This window comes from Perognathus longimembris, chromosome 26 (assembly GCF_023159225.1).
Source record: "Perognathus longimembris pacificus isolate PPM17 chromosome 26, ASM2315922v1, whole genome shotgun sequence".
Taxonomy (NCBI): domain Eukaryota; kingdom Metazoa; phylum Chordata; class Mammalia; order Rodentia; family Heteromyidae; genus Perognathus; species Perognathus longimembris.
In genome coordinates this window covers 5793385-5806485 of record NC_063186.1, presented here as the reverse complement: position 1 = coordinate 5806485, position 13101 = coordinate 5793385, and the positions used below count along the sequence as shown (strand labels likewise).

Genomic DNA, 13101 nt, shown 5'->3' with positions numbered 1-13101 from the left:
TCAGAGGAGCCACAGGGAGCCCAAGGAGACCGAGAGGATGAAGCTCAGGAGGATCGCTGGGCTCAGGGAGGAGGGGCTGGCCCGGCTGGTGAACCTCATGTCGGAGATGTGCTTCTTGATCCAGGGGGTGAAGGAGGAGGTGCTGGTGTAGATGCTGGGGAACTGGCGCTTGCCGCAGCCGAAACTCCAGCTCACCACGCCCGTCTGGATCCAGGTCTTGTTCATCTCGCAGAGGAGGGAGCTGCCTGAGGTGTCCTGCAAGGGGAAAGAGCGAGGGAGAGGGGCTTCAGGGGGGAGGCGGGGGGGGGGGGGCGACAGGACTTGAACTGGGCTTGGGCTGCCATCAGGGATGTGACTTGGCTATGAACCTGCTCTGCAACACGGGGGACTTGGCACTGAGGTCCATGCTGGCTTCTTTGTGATCCTCTGTTACCCCACATTGGCCCTGGCAGCCACAGCAATACTCCTTAAGCCATTGGTGGGCCGGCGATTAGCCTCTTCCTCCTCCCTCTCTCTCTAATTTGTTCTTCTATCATCATCATCATCATCATCATCATCATCATCATCATCATCATCATCTTGCTGGTCCTGGGGCTTGAACTCAGGGCCTGGGCAGTGTCCTTAACCTTCTTTTGCTCAAGGCTTGATGGCTCTACCACTTGAGCCACGGCACCACTTCCGGCTTTTCTTTCTAAGTAGTTTACTGGAGATAAGAGTCTCGGGGACATTTCTGTCTAGGCTGGCTTTGAAACATGACCTTCAGATCTCAGCCTGTTGAGTAGTTAGGATTATAGGCATTAGCCACCAGTACCTGGCCATATTTTGTATGAATCTAGGGTGTGTGTGTGTGTGTGTGTGTGTGTGTGTGTGTGTGGTGGGGCTTGAACTCAGAACCTTGTTCAGTTGCTTGATGTTAAGCAGCTGGTGTTCAGAAGACTGAGATCTGAGAATCGAGGTTCAAAGCCAACCCAGGCAGGAAAGTCTGTGAGCCTCTTATGCTCCAATGAGCAAACAGAAAAGGCAGAGGTGGAGACGTGGCTCAAGTGGTAGAACTCTACCCGTGAGCAAAAACACTAAAGAACAATGCCCAGGTTTTAAGTTCAAGCCTTAGTATTAATACATTAAAAAAGAAAGGAAGAGGAGGGGAAAGGGAGAGAGGGGAGAAGGGAGGGAGGGGAGAGGAGGGAAAGGAAGAGGAGAGGAGAGGAGGAAGGAGAAGGAAAGGAAAAGAAAAGAAGATAAGAAGTTTATGTCTTAGCAAACACATGTGCACGCATACACACACACATACACACGCGAAAATTCAAATACTCTGTGGTTTGAGTAAGAATAGAAACTAGTACCACACCCAGGGGGGAATAAATATACTTTCTCAGAATCCCCAGCCAGCTTACAAACTCCCTCATCTTGGTGCATTTAAATTTCTGGATGAAAGGAATAATTTCTAAGAAAAGGCAAATCATTTAGACAAGTTGCAATCGTGATAGAAAGCCTGACTCGTCCAACAACTATGTACAAAACAACTGAAAGATTGCCCAAGAGCCACCCTTCAAAGGGAAAAATGTGTCTTTGTGGTTTCATAGGAACGTCTATACAGTCTTCAAGGCGGGGAAAATTTATGTTATGTCAAATGTTCCAGAAACATGGACAAGTAATTTTCAAGAGCACACAGACACTGGGTATTACAACTATAACTTAGTCAAGAATGTGGGAGCCTCCCCTGCCCTGCTCCCCCCACCCCCCCGCCTTTCCACCCCTTAATGAGTTTCACTGGTGCGGAAAGGCGAGGAGAATTAGGGCCATTAGCCCGGGCGCCAGTGGCCCAAGCCCGTCATCCTGGCTGCTCGGGAGGCTGAGAGCTGAGGATCGTGGTTAGAAGCCAGGCTCACGGACAAATCTGTGAAACTCTTACTGTCCGATGAGCCAGAAAAACAAAAAAAAAATGTTGGAAGCGAAGATGTGACTCGAATGGTAGAGAGTGCCAATCTTGAGCCAACCAAAAGCTCAAGGCCCTGGGTTCAAGCTCCAGTACTAGAACACACACACACACACACACACACACACACACACACGAGCCAGGTGCTGGCGGCTCGCACCTGTCATCCTAGCTACTCAGGAGGCTGGGATCTGAGGAGCGTGGTGGTTGGGAGTCAGTTGGGGTCAGGGAAGTCTGTGAGCTGCTTATCTTCCATGAACCACCGGAAAACCGCAAGTGGCCCCGTGGCTCGAGGTGGTAGAGCCGCTGCTAGCCTTGAACAAAAGAGCTCAGGGACAGCGCCTAGGCTGTTGGGTTCAAGCCCCATGACCACCACCACCACCAACAACAACAACAAAAAATAGACCTGGGAGTTAAGAGGTGTGGCTCAGCTGCTAGAACACTAGCTAATGAGTGGATGTGTCAGGTATATGAGTTCGAGTCCTGGTCTTGGACCAAAAAAGAAAGGAAAATACCTGTCCCGTGTCATGACTATTCCCATGACTATGCACAAAGCGAAGGGAAGGGGAAGACTTTGCTCAGGTCTCCCCGGGGGCCTCCCCCCCCCCCCGCCACCTCCACACCTGACAGGTGTCCAGGCCCCATTCTGGCATGAGACACAGCATGTCGCTCCCGATGAACTTCTTCTGATTCTTCAGCAGGAGGAAGTTGTACCGGTGATTGCAGATGTCATTGCTGACCACACGCATAGCCAGCTCCTGGAGCTGGTAGGAGACATTTGTGGTACCTGGGGGTGGGGGGGGGAAGGGGAGAACAGGAAGGAGGGAGATCATTTTGTGTGTGTGTGTGTGTGTGTGTGTGTGTGTGTGTGTGTGTGTGCCGCAAAGCTCGAACTCAGGGCCCCCCGGGTGCCTGTCCCTTCGCTTTTTCACTCAGGGCTGACACGCTACTATCTGCATCACACCTCCACTTCCCGCTTTTTTTGGTGGCTCACTGGAGAGGAAGAATCTCGCAGATGCAGCAGTGATGCACACTGGACGGTGGGTGGAGAATGAACTGTACTACTTGTGGGTTTGGAGATGAGAGGGGAAAAATGGAGAGAGCGAGGGAAGGGGGTGTCACTGCCCCAGAAGAGATGCACTTTTCACCTGATGTATGGAACTGTAGCCCCCTCTTGTACATCACCTTTACAATGACAACAAAAAATTTTAATTACATAAAAAGGGTCTCGCAGACTTTCCTGGCCAGGCTGGCTTTGAACTGTGATCCTCACATCTCCGCCTTCTGAGTAACTAGGATTACAGACGTGAGCCACCAGGGCCCAGCTCAAAGAGAAATCTTCTTTCTTGCCTATTATTTCCAGCTCAGATTTGTCCATGTTTGCTACCACGAGAGGCAAGGTCATTTCCTATCTCCGCTCACAGCTGGCTGAAAACAACCACCACCACAACCCAGCTCATTAAAAAAAAAATTAATCACAAGTCCTCCGAGGGATTTACAATGATAAGTTACAACAGGGGCGATCTCCTCTAATAAATCAGTTTCAAGCAAGATATTAAAACCCTAAGAGTCCAAGCTAGCTAGATACCAGCGGCTCATACCTGCAATCCTAGCTACTCAGGAGGCTGAGATATGAGGACCAAGGTTCAAAGCCACGGTAATAAAGTACAGGAGACTCTTACATCCAATTACCCACCGGAAAACTGGAAGTGGTGCTGTGGTTCAAGTGGTAGAGTGCTAGCTTTGAGTCGAAGAGCTCATAGACAGCGCCCAGGCCAGAGTTCAAGCCCCAAGACGAAGAAGACGAAGAAGAAGAAGACGAAGAAGAAGAAGAAGAAGAAGAAGAAGAAGCAGAAGCAGAAGCAGAAGCTGGAAGTAGAGTTGTGGCTCAAGTAGTAGAGCGCTAGCCTTGAGCTTCAAACAAACAGACAAAAAGCTCAGGGACAACACCCAGGCCCTGAGTTCAAGCCCTAGTACACACTCTCTCTCTCTCTCTCTCACACACACACACAGTATGCAGCCTATGTCCCGTGCATGTGCTCTGGAAATGTGTTCAGATAGTTCTGGAATGGACAAGGCTGGTGCAGTGACTCAAGCCTGTAATCTCGGGTACCCCGAAGTTAGGGATCAAGGTTAAGGTCAGCTGGGCAAAAAGAAGTTTGGGGTACACACTGCCCTATTATGGAACTGTACCCCTTTTGCACAATACCTTGTCAACAAAATTTAATTAATAAATGAAAAATTAAAAAAAAAAAAGAAGTTTGGGGAATTCCATCTCCTCCAATGGCTGAGCACAGTAGTGCGTGCCTTTCCTCCCAGCTACAGGGGAAGCAGAATTAGGGGGCTACACCGGCATGCGCCTGTCATTCAGGTGACTCGGGAAGTGTAAGGAAGAGGAGGACACTCCAGGCTAGTCGGCCATAACGAAAGACACTGGCTCAAAAAATAACCAACGGAGAGAATCCGGCATCAGTGGCTCACGCCTGTCATCCTAGCCACTCGGGAGGCTGAGATCTGAGGGTCCGGTTTTGAAGCCAGCCCGGGGCAGCCCATAAAATTCTTATCTACAATAGACTACCAAAAAAATGAAGTCAGCAGGAGAGCTGTGGCTCACATGGTAGAGCACTCGCCTTGAGCTGAAAACCCTAGGGGACAGAGCCTAGGCCCAGGGTTCAAGCCCTAAGACAGGAACAGGTGTGTGTGTGTGTGTGTGGTGTGTGTGTGTGTGTGTGTGTGAAGCAGTTGTCAGAAACAAGGGTCTCGGCTTCCCTGCACTCACCGTTACCCTCTTTCCTTCCCCACCCAATGGCCCAACACAAGGTGCGAGCTTTAGCTTGAAATTGTGGGCAGGGAGGCAGATGGGCTGGAGGAGAGGTGACCAGGCGACGGGCTCCCTGAGCTTCAGGAGGGCGACGTCCTCAGATATGTGATTGTTGAAACCCTCGTGAATCACGATTCGAGTGAGCAGATGCCGGGTGCTGTTGTCCGGGGGTTCATGGCTTCCCAGATTCACGCTGTACTGGTTGGGGGTCCTTGGATCTGCAAAGCCAGGTTGGGAGGAAAACAAAACAAAACAAAAAGACAGAGCACAGGAGCAGTGAAAAAGAGTGATTGGAGCATCCAAACCCAGAAGAGCCCTGATTGGAGCATCCAAACCCAGAAGAGCCCTGATTGGAGCATCCAAACCCAGTGACGAGCCCTGATTGGAGCATCCAAACCCAGTGAAGAGCCCTGATTGGAGCATCCAAACCCAGAAGAGCCCTGATTGGAGCATCCAAACCCAGTGAAGAACCCTGATTGGAGCATCCAAACCCAGAAGAGCCCTGATTGGAGCACCCAAACCCAGTGAAGAGACCTGATTGGAGCATCCAAACCCAGAAGAGCCCTGATTGGAGCATCCAAACCCAGAAGAACCCTGATTGGAGCACCCAAACCCAGTGAAGAGCCCTGACTGGAGACACAGGAACTGTGCCCTGGGCCAGGCCCTCTAACTTCGAGATTTTTCAACCAGAACCCACACCCCAGACAGGAAAACGAAGGACCCCTGGCGTGAGGACACCCCCAACACTGACCTCTGTAAGCAGTGTGCAGCCGTGATGATCCACTGGAAATGGATGAGAGAACCACTGCAGACATAAGCTCCCAGGAACAAGATGCTCACCTGCCAGGGCCACCGGCCCACCTCCACCACCTTCCCCTTCACCACCTTGCAGGAGACGTTGGACTGACCGCAGGTCTGGAACCAGGGTCCTGGGCCAAAGAGAGTTGCAGCAGGGACTGCAAAGAGCAGCCCTCATACAGACTATTATTTTTTATTTTTGCCAGTGCCGGGGCTTGAACTCGGGGCCTGGGCGCTGTCCCCTGAGCTTCTTTTACTCAAGGCTAGCACTCTGCCACTTGAGCCGCAGCGCCACGTCTGGCTTTTTTCTGTATATGTGGTGCTGGGGAATCGAACCCAGGGCTTCACGCATGCTAGGCAAGCAGTCTACCTCTAAGCCACATTCCCAGCCCCTTCTGAACTTTCTTGAAAGGAAAATAAATAAATAAGAATAAATAGCCTGGTGCTGATGGCTTATGCCTGCCATCCTGGCTACCCAGGGAGGCTGAGATCTGAGGATCCAGGTCAAAGCCGGCTTAGGCGAGAACGTCTGTGAGATTCTTATCTCCAATAAACCACCGGAAAACTGCAAGTGGCGCTGCGGCTCAAAGCCATGGAGCGCTAGCCAGCCCTGAGAGAAAAAAAAGCTCAGAGACAGTGCCCGGGGCCCTAAGTTCAAGTCCCAGGAATGGCGCGGAGGGGACGGGGGTGGGGTGGGGGGGGACTTCTTCCAACAATGCTATGAATCATATGGGTCCTTGTAAGGCCACGGCCTACCCTCATCCCCTCGGTTTACTCAAGATGCACCCATCCGCTCAGGTAGGACCTCCTTCAGGCCTGAGAGTAAGGGACACAGGTACCCAGTATCTGACTATGTCCACCCCCACCCCCACCCCCCGCCAAACCCTACCTTCCATATAGGGCTCATTCATAAGCCTGGCAGAAGAGAGTGGAGATGAGAGAAAGTTCTGGTGAGTCTCTGGCTCACACTCCATGGCTGTTGAGAGGTCGAATCCTTGCTGCTGCTTGCGCTAGCCCGGCCCTCGCCGCTCTGTCCCCCCTCAACAGTAGAACGCAGGGCAGGGAGGCGGAACACCCACATTGTGCAAGGATTCTAGAATTCACGTCTTTTTTTTTTTTTTTTTTTGATGACAGGCCCGGAACTTGAACTCAGGGCCTGGGCGCTGTGTCTCTAAATCTCTACCCCTTTTTGAGCCACGGCTCCACTTCTGCTTTTCTGGCGGTTCGTGGGAGATGACAGTGTCACGGACTTTCCTATCCGGGCTGGCTTTGAACTGGGATCCTCCAGATCTCAGCCTCCCTAGGAGCTGGGATGACAGGGGCCACCAGCTCCCAGTGCCCAGCCACACTTTCCCCCCCCCCCCTTTTATTCCTTGTCACTGAAGGCCTAACCATCTGCCACACCCCCCTTCCCTGGTGGGGATGCCAGGGCAGGTCCCGGGGTCCGGGGCGGGGGGGGGGGGGTGTCACTCTTTCGGAATGATCACATGACTTGGGTCAGACTCCCTGTGGGTCCATCAGAGTCAGGGCCATCAGGGGCGACAGCAGCCAGGACAGGAAGATGTGCAGAGCCCGGCCGGAGCCCCCCGCTGCTCACTTGTGTCCAGCTGGAGCTGGTGCGTTCGCTGACACGTGTGCCCGCACTTGGGTTCTGCGCACTGGTGCAGGCTTTCTCCCACGACTGAGCCTCAGCCGGCAGCCATCTTTCCCGAATCTCCCTGGAGAGAGGCAGAGACCGGAGAGAGAGGCAGACAAGACAGATGAGAGACCTTCAGAGACGAGAGAGACAGACACACAGAGACAGGAGAGAGAGAGAGAAGTCCTGCTGAACCCCCGGGGCACCCCCAGAACAGCCACCCTGTTGCGTTCTGCTGGGAAGATTCACTTCTCAAGGATGTCACGGAAATACGGAAATAAATAAAGCCGGGAGTACAAGTACGGATCAAGCGGTAGAGCACCAGCCTTGAGCAAAAAAAAAAAAAGCAAAACAAAACAAAACACAAGAGACAGCACCCGGGCCCTGAGTTGAAGCCCCATGACTGGCAGAAACACAAAACAAAACATACACACCAGCCAAACCAAACCCACCAAGACATCCAGAGGAACAGCAAGCCAACAGGAGAGAGAACTGCTGAGAATCGATAGCAAACGACCACCAAAGACCCTCGCAAGGCAGCCCACGCCGCTCTGCCTAGCTACTCAGGAGCCTGAGATCTGATGATCTCAAGGGTCAAGGAGTGCCCAGAGTGACCTGAGTTCAAGCCCCAGGACTGGCAAAAAAATGAATAAGTAAACAATAAACAAACCAGTTAGGCATACGTGAGAACGGAAGGCTACTCCTTCCAGTGGAAGAATGGAGGGCGGGTGTGGCCTGAGGGGGAGGGTTTCAGATCCTGTGAGGGGTTAACAGAGGAGGGGGGGAGTGGGGGTGGGCGGGGGAGGGGGACAGGACCATCGGGTGTCAAGGGGACTGCAGTGGGGGGGGGGGCACACGGGGGTGGGAAGAGAAGTGAAGAATGTGCTCCATGAGCCTCACCCAAGTTCTCTGGTGGCGACGGCAGGCAATGGCTGGAGCAACGGCGGCAACATCTCCGGAGCCCCCTGGTGGACCCCCTGACGGGCCACGCCCTGTGTTGTTTGATTGACGGGCTCCAGCATCCTCCTCCTGGTTTTTCTGAAGACCACTGTGGGTCTCTAGGCCTGTGATCCATTCCCGGGTGGCAGACTCTATAAAAGCACCCCCAAGTGACAGACCCCCCCCACCACACACCCAAGTATGTGGGTACCCCCTCTCCCCAATCTGACTGGAAAAAAGCTGCGCCCCCCCCCCTTACCCCCACCCCAGCTTTGGGCTACACTAGGGCATACGAGATACACCTGAGGAATCAAGTCAGAGCAAGTTTAGTGTCACCTCTTCTTCCAAGGCCTTGTTTTGTTTTGTTTTGTTTTTCCTCTTGTGCCAGACCTGGGGCTTGAACCCGGGGCCTGAGCTCTGTCCCTGAGCTCTTCTGCTCAAGGCTGGCGCTCTACCGTGTTAAGCCACGGCGCCACTTCTGGTTTTCTGGTGGTTCCTTGGGGATCAGAGCCCTAGGCCGGCCTTGAACCTCGATCCTCAGGTCTCAGCCGGGGTGACGGGCGTGAGCCACCGGCGCCGGGCTTCTTCTAGGACCTCATGGGCGCATAAGCGACTTCCTCAGCTAAAAGAGGGCCTGGTTTTCCCCCCGGAGGGCGTGGGGCGCTACGGGACGCTGACGTGAGTGAGCAGACCTCCGCTGCACACGCAGGGTGCTGAGCAAACGTTTATTCGGTGCCCGTGGGAGATGGCCAGTCCACGCCCGACCGGAGGGTCTCCCTGGGGGCGACCACGGGGGCGCCCGGGGAAATGGAGGTGCCACCTCGGGTTGGCGCAGGAGACTACACCCCCCCCACACACACACAGCTGGGTCCACTGGGTCCACACTGGGATGCGGGGGGGGGGGGGGGCGGGCAACATCTGTCAGCCCCGGACACAGTGCACAGGGGTGCATGAGCCCCGGGTGTCTCCTGCCCGCCGCCAGCCCAGGGCAGCCCAGGAGGCGGCGGGCGGCCTGGAGGGGGCAGGTGAACCCCGGCGCCGGGGGCCGGGAGCCCTCGGTCCTTCCCGGCCCTGCCCGCCCCTCGGTGGACCGGTCCACCGCAAGAGAGACTATTGAGAAGGGAAGGGAGGCGGGCCTCATGGGAGACCCAGCCGCACGCCAGGTGTGTCACGGGTGGGTCACGGGGCCCGCCAGGATGGCCAGGTGCAACGTGAGGCACGAGCTCCAGAGCAGGGGGCCCCCCGCTGGGCCCCGGCGCGGAGGAGCCCGGCTCATCTGCTGGATGACCCACTTCCGGTAGAAGCTGACTTCGGTGTAGACGCCGGGGTAGCCTCTGCGGCCGCAGCCGATGCCCCAGCTCACAATCCCCACCTGGGTCCACGTGCCGTTCACGTCACACACCAGGGGTCCCCCGGAATCCCCCTGGAGGAGGAGAGAAAGACATGGCAGGGATGACACCCCCCCCAACACACACACACACACACACACACTTCATTTCTGGTGGAAGGACCACTCAACTTATACGTGACTCGGGGTCCATCCCCTCCCCGTCGGTGGGGGGGCAGAGAGAGCCCAGTGAGCCCGGCTTGCTGGGCCTGGTATATACCGTTTGCTTGAATATGGGGGGGTGGGGGGTGAGTGGATGGGCTGTCATTCAGAGTATCTAGGGGGCCCGGGAACCGACCTGACAAGAGTCCTTTCCTCTGGGGCTGTAGCCGCAGATCATCCCCCTCTTGACCACGTCCTTCCTGGTCAACATTATTCTCTTGAGTACTTTGTTACATGTCTTGTAGTCAACAAGGTCTAGCTGAGCCTCGTGGAGTCTTTTTGGCATTACGTCGTCCCCATCTACGGAGAGACCATTGGGGGGGGGGGGGTGAGTGTCGTGTGCTCAGGTGGTGGGGGGGGGGGGGGTGAGAGGTCGGACAGGAGGAGCCAGAACTTCCTTCGGGTCTAATCAAGCGTGCTGCTCTACCGGCATTCTCTTAGATTGCCCGCGTTTGACGCGAGAGGCGAATGAGGCCCAGTTCTGACATCTGTGGGAAGGGATGTTAATCCCGATCGAAACCGGGGCAAGAGCCAGGTAGCTACTCAGCAGACTGAGATCTGAGGATCGGCAGTTCGAAGCCAGCCTGGGCAGAAAGGTCCATGACACTCTTATTTCCAACAAACCACCTCTCCCCAACCCCCCCCCCCACACACCCCAAAAAAGAAAAAAAAACTAGAAGTAGAGCTGTGGCTCAAGTGATAGAGCACTAGCTTTGAGCAAAAAAGCAGCTCAGGAACAGTGCCCAGGCCCTGAGTTCAAGCCCTAGGACAGCCACAGAAATAAATATTAATAAGTAATAAAGAATCAACCCTGAACTGAGGCAATCAAGTCAATTATTTGTCATTCTAACTCTTATTCTCAGTAAGTAGTCAGAGCCTATCCATGAGTATAGCATCTTCACTGTCGAGGGGTAGATCGCGGCTCTCAGACAGGAAAAGATCTACTGATACCCAATTCAGCCTCTTTTCAATCAAAGACTCCCCCACCCCCACCCCCACCCAGCCCCCTCCCGGGAGAGTTTTCTAGACCTCACAAATAGGAAACCCTTTATCTATGAAGGCGGTTTGTTACCAGGGAGGGGCCACTTAGACTGACAGACAGCGCATCACGCCAGAGCTAAGAACCCACCCTGGAGAGAATCACGCATGGCCTGAAGTCCTAATAAACCAACAGAAATTTATGAACAGTGGTAGAGCACTAGCCTTGAGCAAAAGAGGCTCAGGGACAGCAGCCAGGCCCTGAGTTCAAGCCCCAGGACTAGCAAAAAAAAAAAAAAAAGGGAGGGAGGGAGGGAGGGAGGGAGGGAGGAAGGAAGGAAGGAAGGAAGGAAGGAAGGAAGGAAGGAAGGAAGGAAGGAAGGAAGGGGAGAGAGAGAGGAAAAAGAAAAAAAATCTGCCTCCCTGGCCTTCTTTTAGCTTGCAGACCAATCTTAGACCAGCAACGTTAGTTCCTTTCCTGGTGTAAGATGGCTGGAACCTCTGAGTCAGGCGCCGGTGGCTCACGTCTGTTACCCTAGCTACTGAGGAGGCTGAGATGTGAGGATCGTTGGTTCAAAGTCAACCCCGGGCAGGAAAAGTCTGTGAGACTCTCATCTCCAACAAACTACTCAGGCACTGTGGCTCGAGTGGTAGGAGGCTAGCGCCCTAGGACCGGCACAATCGAGAAGGAAACCGTTGTATGGGATTGCCGGAGTCTCACCTGATTCCTTTAGCTTGCCCCATCCGGTCACCCAGCACTGAGTATCGGTCTGGATGGGGAAAGCTTTCTCGGGGAGGCATATGGGCTGGATGTGGGAGGAGTAATTCACGGGGAAGGCCAGCAAAGCCAGGGCGATGTCGTGGGTCAGGGTCCCCATAGGAGTATAATCCTGATGGATAACGATATCTTGGACTGGGACCACAGCGGCTGTTGTGGATTTGCGGTTCAGATTGGTGTCTCCCAGCTTCACGATGTATTCCAGATGGCTGCAGAAGAGAGACTCGTCTTCAAACGTGAGACACATTGCCCTTTCCGGACTCCATGTGCTTCAAAGCCCCGGGGCTTCAATCTTCTTGTGCGAGCTAGTGGCCATCTCCCCCGCCCCCCAATCATATATGATCACTTATTACCGCCCTCCCTGCCCGCCCTGGGCCTCACTCCAAACTGAATAAAAACCCCGGGACTAGCCACCTGCTGGTGGCTCAAGTCAGTCACGCTTGCCACTTAGGAGGCTGACATCTGAGGGTCGAAGTCAACCCGGGCAGGAAAGTCTGTGAGACACCACAGACGCCAATGAACTACTCAGAAAAATAATAATAATAATAAAAAGCCACAAGTGGCGCTGTGGCTCCAGAGCGGTAGAGGGACAGAGCCGAGGCCCTGAGTTCAAGTCCCGGGACTGGCAAAAAAAAACCCAACCCTCGTTTAAGGAGAAGGTTAGTCTACAGTTTTGATTGGAGGTGTGGGTGGGGGGGAGGAGGGGCAGACCTGGGACCCCCAGACGCTCACCCGTATATGCAGTGTGCGGCGGTGAGCACCCAGCGGCTGGCGATGAGCGTGCCCCCGCACACGTGGTAGTCGCTGACCTGCAGGCTCACCTGCCACGGCCACCTTTTCTCTGCGGCCGGCAGGCCGCCGGTGATCCGGCTCATTCTCTGGCCACACGCTGGTGCGGGTCAGCGAAGGGAGGAGGGGCCTGAGGGCAAAGCTGGGGGCGGGGGTGTACACCCCAGCTTTCCAACCAGACCCTCAGAACCCACAGACTGGCCCCCCCCCCTCGCCCTCTCCAGGGCAGGGTCTGAATCCTGATTTCTTAGGGACCAGCCGTGTCCACTCAGATCTTGGGGCGGCGGGGGGCGGGGGGGGGGGAGTTACGCCAGGCCCCGGTGGCTCACACCTGTAACCCCAGTTACTCAAGGAGGCTGAGATCTGAGGATCCGGGTTCTAATCCAGCCCGGGGAAGGAAAGTCCATGACATCCTTAATCTCCAATGAACTACTAAAAAGCCACAAGGGGAAGTGTGGCTTGGGTGGTAGAGGGCTAGTCTTGAGGGGGGAAAAAAGAATCAGGGACAGAACCTAGGCTTGATGAGGGACGAGGGTAACAAACTGTACAAGAAATGTATCCAGGGCTGGGGATATAGCCTAGTGGCAAGAGTGCCTGCCTCGGTATACCCGAGGCCCTAGGTTCGATTCCCCAGCACCACATATACAGAAAACGGCCAGAAGCGGCGCTGTGGCTCAAGTGGCAGAGTGCTAGCCTTGAGCAAAAAGAAGCCAGGGACAGTGCTCAGGCCCTGAGTCCAAGGCCCAGGACTGGCCAAAAAAAAAAAAAAAAAAGAAATGTATCCAGTGCCTAACGTATGAAACTGTAACCTTTCTGTACATCAGTTTGATAATAAAAATTTGAGAAAAAAAAAAAACAAACAAAAACCTAGGCTTGG

The 13101-nt window shown here is 54.4% G+C and overlaps 2 protein-coding genes across 2 annotated transcripts in view; both read right to left on the bottom strand.

Annotated features, from left to right (window-relative positions):
* Window positions 1-6529, bottom strand: LOC125342328 (serine protease 46-like). Its single transcript, XM_048334452.1, is given in 6 exon segments — window positions 1-255; window positions 2560-2723; window positions 4716-4760; window positions 4763-4968; window positions 5503-5686; window positions 6445-6529. Coding segments are annotated over 6 exon segments (939 nt in total).
* Window positions 6530-9298: 2769 nt separating this feature from the next.
* Window positions 9299-13101, bottom strand: part of LOC125342327 (serine protease 44-like) — a 4880-nt gene continuing 1077 nt past the window's right edge. Inside the window, 4 exon segments of the mRNA XM_048334451.1 lie at window positions 9299-9553; window positions 9816-9979; window positions 11379-11644; window positions 12168-12354. Coding sequence (XP_048190408.1) covers window positions 9299-9553; window positions 9816-9979; window positions 11379-11644; window positions 12168-12354 — 872 coding nt within the window.